The sequence below is a fragment of the Misgurnus anguillicaudatus genome, chromosome 2 (assembly GCF_027580225.2).
Source record: "Misgurnus anguillicaudatus chromosome 2, ASM2758022v2, whole genome shotgun sequence".
Classification (NCBI taxonomy): domain Eukaryota; kingdom Metazoa; phylum Chordata; class Actinopteri; order Cypriniformes; family Cobitidae; genus Misgurnus; species Misgurnus anguillicaudatus.
Genome location: NC_073338.2, coordinates 16749409 through 16757910, shown reverse-complemented (window position 1 = coordinate 16757910; position 8502 = coordinate 16749409). Strand labels below are relative to the sequence as shown.

The 8502-nt window shown below is 36.4% G+C and overlaps 2 protein-coding genes across 2 annotated transcripts in view; one reads left to right on the top strand and one right to left on the bottom strand.

Annotated features, from left to right (window-relative positions):
* The window catches only part of LOC129441882 (uncharacterized), a 429034-nt gene that overhangs the window by 233985 nt on the left and 186547 nt on the right, over positions 1-8502 (top strand). The window lies entirely within an intron of this gene.
* LOC141369004 (interferon-induced protein 44-like) overlaps positions 1688-8502 on the bottom strand; it is a 44572-nt gene continuing 37757 nt past the window's right edge. Inside the window, exons 6-8 of the mRNA XM_073873920.1 lie at positions 3596-3767; positions 2463-2563; positions 1688-2348 (exon numbers count right to left, since the gene is read on the bottom strand). Coding sequence (XP_073730021.1) covers positions 2166-2348; positions 2463-2563; positions 3596-3767 — 456 coding nt within the window. The 3' untranslated portion in view covers positions 1688-2165. The remainder of the gene's footprint in view (positions 2349-2462; positions 2564-3595; positions 3768-8502) is intronic.

Here is an 8502-nt window from a genome sequence, read left to right as displayed (position 1 = left end):
TTTGCTAATTAGCACAGTTTTTCAGCAGGAGGTGATCTCCTGGCTCATTGGTGTTTTAAGCCCTCAACAAAGCCTTCAAGGCAGCGCTGCCTGGAAGGCACTCCCCATGCCCCGAGTGTTTCAGCCAATCACAGCACTGGTGCTAGATATCGAGCCTTCCGCCAGCTTCTGGCAGTTTGAGCTCACCGTTGGTCAGGTGAGTAGCGCAGATATGGTAAGATAGGAATGTGACTGTATTTTATTTCAACGCAGCAACATCGGATTATAGTGTCTCTGATCCAATACCCACAGTAGATGGCGGTAATGCTCTTTTAGGAATGTGAGCCGCCAATAAGCTCGAAGAAGAAGTATTTTATTTCAGCTTGAAGTGTTTTGAGCATTTAGGGCCCTGTTACGGCGATTTTCACGTGTGTGTGGCACAACTTTTTTTTGTGCCAGTTTCACGTATTGGTTGCTCAATTGTTTTTCCTATTTTCTTATCGTTGTCGATTGGGCCTTAGATTTGTGTCTTTCGTCTGATTTATAAACTGTTTTCGTGCGATGATAAAGTTGCATTTGGCATAAATGCAGATGTCATTTTAAACATTGGTTTATATGTTTAGGAATTTTAAACTGCTTTCACTTGGAGTTGGGTTAAGGTGAGGACGTCATTTTATGTAACAAAGTTGTTCTTACCCCAATCACAGGCAACAATGTAAGAAAATAGGAAAAACAATTGAGTAACCAAGACGTGAAACTAGCACAAAATAGTTGTGCCACGGACACGTGAAAACGCAGTAACACGTCCCTTAAATGCTTTAAACATTTCGAGCTGAATTAAAATACAGTCACATTCCTATCTTACCATATCTGCGCTACTCACCTGACCAACGGTGAGCTCAAACTGCCAGAAGCTGGCGGAAGCCTCGATATCTAGGACCAGAGCTGTGATTGGCTGAAACGCTCGGGGCACGGGAAGTGCCAGGCAGCGCTGCCTTGAAGGCTTCGTTGAGGGCTTAAAACACCAACGAGTCAGGAGGTCACCTTCTGCTGAAAAACTGTGCTAATTAGCAAATCCAGGTGATTGGAACAAAATACTGGGGAGAACATTTACTCCTGGCACATGGATTTTACACCTCTGCTGGGTACCAGGATTGTAGAAAACTCATTCATAAACCCCATCATGCATTGCAACATGACAAAAATTTAGCAACTTTCTTACCATTAACTGTCACAATTGTTGAGATTTGTATCAGAAATCATGAAGTCTCTCTTAAGCAGAAAACAACAACAACAAAAAAACACACACTAAAGCATTACGGCAGTCTCATTCAATACTATGTCATTTGAAAAGAGCTTTTTTATATACCTGTTTCTTCATAATTAATTTGTGATCAAATGTTTCAATGATTTGTAGAGTAGAATATAGTAAAAATACACTGAGAAGGTCTGGAAGTGGTCTTACTAAAACATTGTTGCTATTTCCAAAAGAGGAGAGTTAGATCAGTGAAGGTCCAGGGACAAATGCCTAACTAAAGGAAACACTAATCACAGTAATGGTGATTTCAAATGAACTCATAACAAACACAAACTTATGATTTAATGTGCTACATTTTGTGATAAATGTCTATTTGACTTGTGAGACATCACGTCAGAAAGAAGATTTGTCTACTAAATCACGTGTGTGGATACTGGAATAGTTGAGCACTTGTATTTTGTTCTGACAGCTGTTTAGAAGTTAAACTTATCCATTTAGAAAATAACTCTGCAAGTTATCATTTTATTTTTCAAACAGAGATGCTGATAGAGAGGCAAACGTGAAAGATTGCAGCTTTTGGAGGCATACACCCAACAGTATTCATCTATTGCATTTAATAATTTGTCTTTATTGTTTTAGTATTTTCTCCAGAAAACGAGTCATGAAAATAAAAATTTAGAGACAGGAAAATGTCCAAAATGTAATTGATTTGAATGACCAGCAGGTGTTCACCATTAATGTCTTAATCATCACTTCATTATCTCATTAACTTTAACACTGATTCAGAGTTATATTTTTAACACCAGATTTAACACTGGTAGAGTTAATTAAACACTGGGGATTTTCCTGTGTAATATTAACCACTTATTTTAGTTGCAAAGCATTTATTAATATGTGTTTTCTCTTCTTAAATGTCTTCTTAAAGCTGTTAAACAGATACTGCATCTTCACCCTGATTATCAAAGTATCCTTCAGCAGCTCTGAGAATATGATTTAAGGCATTCAATAGCAAGATGTCCGTATCAGGATCCAACTCAACCTCCTGGCTGTAGTTCTTCACTGGGACAACAGCAGTCAGAGAAACTCCAATATTACCACAAACCTCTTGCATCTGTCACAAGAAAACTTTGATTACTAGAAAGATTACAAGAATGTTACTCATGCAGTATTTTATAAAGGCAACATACTGCATAGTATAATCCCATAGTCAACCATTTAGCCCTACCATTCTCTTGATGTAGTGACTCTGGTAGACATTTTTCAGATCTGCTGTAACTAAGGGACAAGCCTCGTCCACCTTTGTCAACAGCACCAGCTGTGGGATACCTGGAAGATGCTTGGTCATGTTAAAGGAATAATTAAAGGAAGATTTCTCTCATAATTTTAAAGAGAAGAAAATGACTACAAAATAAACACTGACACTAATATATAAATAAAACAAACTATATATAAATACTGAAGAAAAAATCATATATTGATAGCCCAATTTGTTCCCATTGTTCCCATTACTGCAAACATTGTCATACTAACAATAGCATTTTAAGGACAAAACCTGTCAAATGTTTTAAAGGGGAGTTCAAATTTCATGCATTCTAATGTGTTAACACTGTTTAAGAGTTGGTTTCCTTATAACATAGACAAAGTGTCAAAAAAGCAGCTGGATGTGTTACAGAGTATTTCTATGCCGAATGCACTTTGCAAGGGTTCGTGTAAGTTTTTTTTTCCGAATATGGGTCCAGCTGACGTTTCAGGCGACAGCTTTGTTTTTTGTCAAGACTCAACAATGGTGTGTGTGTTTGTGTACCGCTGGATATCGTTAAAAAGTCCCAACCGGGTCATGAGTTGCATGCGGTAAGTAAGACTTCTGTGTTATGTTGGAGATTGGCACGTAAATGCATATAATGTAAATGGCCTTAACATGTAGGGAATCATAAGTTAAACACCGTTGTATAAAGTGTTGCTTGGCTTGTGCTCGCTCCTCCCACAGCTCATAACTCCTCCCTCCGAATATTTGCATACGTAATTGGAAAGAATCATTAGAGCTGATCTGTCTTTTATAAATCTGATAAAACTAAAGACTCTCTTCAGATATATGAAGGATGTAATACTACTCTATAGGTACTCTAGATTAACATCAGATATGCAGAAACAGCGTGTGTTATGAGAGCTTTAAAATAAAACATCCAAACCATGTCGAATAATTGACTCCGGTCCATTGAATTATTTGAAAATAATGCATACTCAAGGTGTAACGGCCTTATGCATTGGGGCGTGGAGGCATTACAACATAATGTGCATTATTTTTTAATATTCAATAATAAAGTCATTTATTACTTACATAATGAATTTGTTACTTACCCAGCTGGTTGGCTTTTCTGCGAAGTGTCACAAACTTCTCTATCATTTTTTTCGACAGGATTTTAACTTTGCAGGTGTCTATCACAAAGACAACGCAGTGAATCGTGTCCTTGAGGCTGGGACTTTTGTGGAAATGGGGGGAATCATCTTGCAGAGGCGCTGATGGATTAAACTATGAAGGCATAATAATATTCATTCATTTATTGTAATTTATTTTTTGAATAACAAAGAATTATTTTAGCAAAGGTCAATAAACAATAAAAAACAGTTTATACTACATACTGTAACTGTACCAATTTTTGGCTTTATGTTTTAAAGGTGCCATAGAATGTATAATGTATTAGGTATAAATTAATAATACAAACTGAAATCAGAAAAAATCCAAAGTGCTCAAAAAATAGCTGAAAAAATTGTTTGGGAAAAATTAGTTAGGTGCTCTTTGGTGTAGGGTATACAAAACGTGAAAAAAGGGGAATCTAAGGCACTCTTCATATATCAAAAAGTAAAAAGCCTTTATTTAAATATGGCTATAACATTAAAAACATATAACAGGGCAGTAACCCACGTGGGGTTACTGCCCTGTTATATGTTTTTAATAATACAAACTCTCTACATGGTAATGACATATTGTGGCCTCAAACGCAATTGTTTTCTCATGAGGCCCGACGCCACAAGGGGTCAAAAGGGGGCATTGACCCCTCAGATCTGATTTGTGCCCCCTCTGTTTCATTATTGTATTCATGGTTACAAATAAAATTTCAACCTTTTGAGTTAAATAATAATTTAACCTTATCCCCATATGGGATTTAAAATGTTCAGTGACGTGACATTACTGCCAGATTCAAACTGTTGCGTCTTTGGCATTGGTTCACTGAGCCAGACGGACGAGATCAACGCTGTCATATATCAACACTATGCAGTGTTTTCAACCTCATAATGTTTATTTTTAGATTTCAGACAATTAAATACACATAAGCACTGGTAAAACAATAGCCTACATTTAGATTGAAAAAAACACACTGATATCTGTGGAAGCAGCAATAAAAATCTATTCACATAAGATAATAATTTTCAAATAATAAATAAATATTATTTTTAAATAATAATAATTTGCTGACGTGTGTTATTCATATCAGACAAACACAGTGGAAGTAACTATAAAGTTTACATTATTGTTATAAAGGTTATAATGATACTTGTTTGAAAGACGAGGATGCGCACCTGTCAAGCAGCTATTATAACAGAGCGAGGCCAGAGACGAACGTGCTCTTAAACAGGAAATAATATATGGAATAATTTGTGCATCTTTGAATAACTGTAAGAATATTTCCTTTAAATTATATTTCCATTTTTGTCATATAAAGTATTAAGAGATAATAATGTTTTATCCACTGTTATTGCTTATTTAGACTTGCGGTTAACAGTGTGTTTGGCGCATTTACCTCAGAGTTTATTTCCGTAATATTGCTGTTTTTCCGGTAATAATAACACAATTTACATGTCAATTCTGATTCCTTGTCTGTTTATTAATTTCATTATGCTGTTATGTTAAGTTATATGTGGATATTTATTGCCATATGAGACATTCATTGCCGTTATATGAATACTCTCGTCTAATATTCAAATCATCTTTGAATAACTGTAAGAATACAGTTCCTTTGAAAATAATCGTTGTCTAAGCTTTGAGAAATAACATGTTGTGAGGATATTTATTACCATATGAGACGTTTATTGCCGTTGAATACTCTCGTCTATAATATGGAAATCACATAGGAAATGTGTACTGCAAAGATACTCTGTTAATTTTTATTTATGATATATGTGGAGATAAATAAACCTTTGCAAATCTGCTGATTTGATCCATTCATGTCCTGACCACCAGGCTGGAGATTTGAAACATCCTTAATCCACACTTACTAGTCTATCAAATAATATCTCATGATCTATCATCATTACGCTGTTTAAATTTTGCTAGTCAGTTTCTGGTTACCTGTGCAGTTGCATAAGGAGTGTTTCATGGAGCGTTGCATTTAAAAATCTGTCATAACATAACACCGACTGTGACATAACAGTTGAGATGTACACACTAAATTGCACATTAAATTAAGTACAACGGTGTTCCAACGCTGAAAACAAAGTCGTGACTGTTGAGTTAGTGCTATATGCTAGTTAATGCTATATGCTAGTTAATGCTATATGCTAATGTTTAGGCTGAAGTTCTACTATTGACGTCACAGTCACGTTTTGCAGGTCCATACTTGGAAAAAAACACAAACTTAGAGTTTAGAAACATCTATTAAGAATCTCCAAACAATTGATTATTCCTCAACAGAGCTCAACATTATTATTCATGATCCTCTCAAATAAGGTAATAATAGACCATTTAATTTTAAGAAAAAATCCTAGGGTTGTAAATGGACATGTAAAACTGTCTCTGGATAATGGTTGCACTTAAAGGGGTGGTTCAATGGTATTTCATGCATTCTGACTTATTAACACAGTTATAGAGTTGTTTCCTCGTGCTAAATGTAGGCAAAGTGTCAAAAAAGCAGTTGGTCATGTTACAGAGTATTTCTGTGCCAAATGCACTTCGCCAGGGTCCGTACAAGTTTCTGAAAGTTTTTTACGATTACGGGTCCAGCTGACGGTTCAATGGTTTCTATACAATCAGCAGGAGATAGAACATACAAACATCATATCAAGCGACAGCTTTGTTTAATTTCAAAACTCAACAATGGCATAAATGAAGAAGTGTGTTTTTGGATGTAAGGAGAAGAAAGCCAGCCTTATGAAAACAATGGATTTAATTTATTATCCGGGGTAGCAGCCGAGTTTTGCATGTGTGTTTGATGCGCTGGATTTCATTGAAAAGTCCCAACCGGGTCATGAGTTGCATGCAGTAAGTAAGACTTCTGTCTTATGTTGGAAATAGGTCCGTGCATATGATTCATACTCGCTCCTCCCACAGTAGTAACTTCTCCTTCTTCATTTTTCCGTATGTTACCGGAAAGAATCGGTAAAGCTAATCTTTCTTTTATAAATCTGATAAAACTAAAGACTCTTCGGAGATATAAGGGATGTAATACTACTCTATAGGTACTCCAGATTAACATCAGAAATGCAGAAACAGCGTGTGTTATGTGAGCTTTAAAGGGGGCAGAGCATGAAAATCTGACTTTTTCCATGTTTAAATGCTATGATTGGGTCCCCAGTGCATCAACCTAGAACATGTGAAAAAGATCAACACAGTAAATTAGTTTTGGTAAACCATTCTCTGCAAGCACATGAAAAAAATAGGTTGTTGAAATGTGGCTCTCTTTATGGTGTCATAAGGAGCTCTTATTATAATAATACCGCCCCTTAATCTGCACTATCCAACCACAGCACAGCCATTTAGTGCAGAGAGAGAGAGAGAGAGAGAGAGAGAGAGAGAGAGAGAGAGAGAGAGAGAGAGAGAGAGAGAGAGAGAGAGAGAGAGAGAGAGAGAGAGAGAGAGAGAGAGAGAGAGAATTGAATTGAAAAATCTCTTTAATTTACAAAAATGCTTACTCTACAGAGTACATTCAAAAACCATATGGTCAAAAAGTCTTTTACAACTGATTTCCAAAGCACAAAGTGTTATCTACAACAGAACACAAAACATCTCCCAAACCCCATATAGCAGAGGTCCCCAACCACCGGGTGGCGACCCAGTACTGGGTCGTGGACAAGTTGCCACTGGGTCGCAAGACGTCCCGAAAAAAAATTGTATAATAGTCACGTAATAGCTTAATCGGGTATTTTGTACTTTAAGAGCCGACTTCAAATCGATAATTTCCACTTTTGTAGAGCCGCGCTCTCTCTCTTTTTCTCCGCCTCTCTCTCTCTACCAGTGCATCAGCGATCACATTGCTGTCATTAGAGTTTGAGCATACAGTACTTCTAAAACACAATCGATCAAAGAATTGCGGAGGTATGACTTTATGAATCATTTGCAAATGTACGTCACAATGATCATATGCGGAGACTTCAACTGTGTGACAGCGCAAATGACTGAAAAGTAATTATTTTATTCTTCTTTAAAACAACTTCAGAATTATCCATCGATCGTAGCACCATGATAAAAATAAACTATTAGGCTAATAATATTTTAACAGCTACACTTTTAACGTAGGTTTTAAAGGAACCTAAACTTGTCAATCATCATTAATCATGGTAAACGTGAGTCTCCGTGCCTCTGCGCCCAGCCGCAATTCTTCTGGCATCTTTCCTCCTTTACTGCATTTTTCTTCTCTTCCGTTACTTGGAATTGGGTCTCGAGCCCGACCAAGATTCGAGCTGCCTTCGAGAACAGCAAGCCAAGTTCGTTTAGATTCCCTTAATTATTAAGACTAAATGGGCAGGCAAACTAGTAAAAACAATCAAAGTAAAAAACAATCCGCCAAAATATGGTTTTACACGTCTATAGAAAATATAATATAGCCTAAATAAAGCAATTATTAATTTTCCTAATGCATGGTTGTTATCTTTACTTCCGTTTAAAACGTCCATTTCGAAAAGGAGCACAGCAAAATCTCCGGTGTTAAATAAACACTGTGAGTGTATATATAATCCACTCCCAGATGGGTGTGTATAAAGACTGGTGTTAAAATTTAACACTGAAGCAGTGTTAAAGTTAATGAGATAATGAAGTGATGATCAAGACACCAATGGTGAACACCCGCCGGTCACTCTGTGTCAAACCAACTAAATTTTCCTGGATTTTTTTTTTGGAGAAAGTAATACTAAAATTATGAAGAACAACAAAATGCAATAGATGAATACAGCGAAATCCCCAGTATTAAATGAACATTGTTGCGTGTATGACTCCAAAAGCTGCAATCTTGCACGTTTGCCTCTCTATCATCATCTCTGTTAAAAAAACTAAA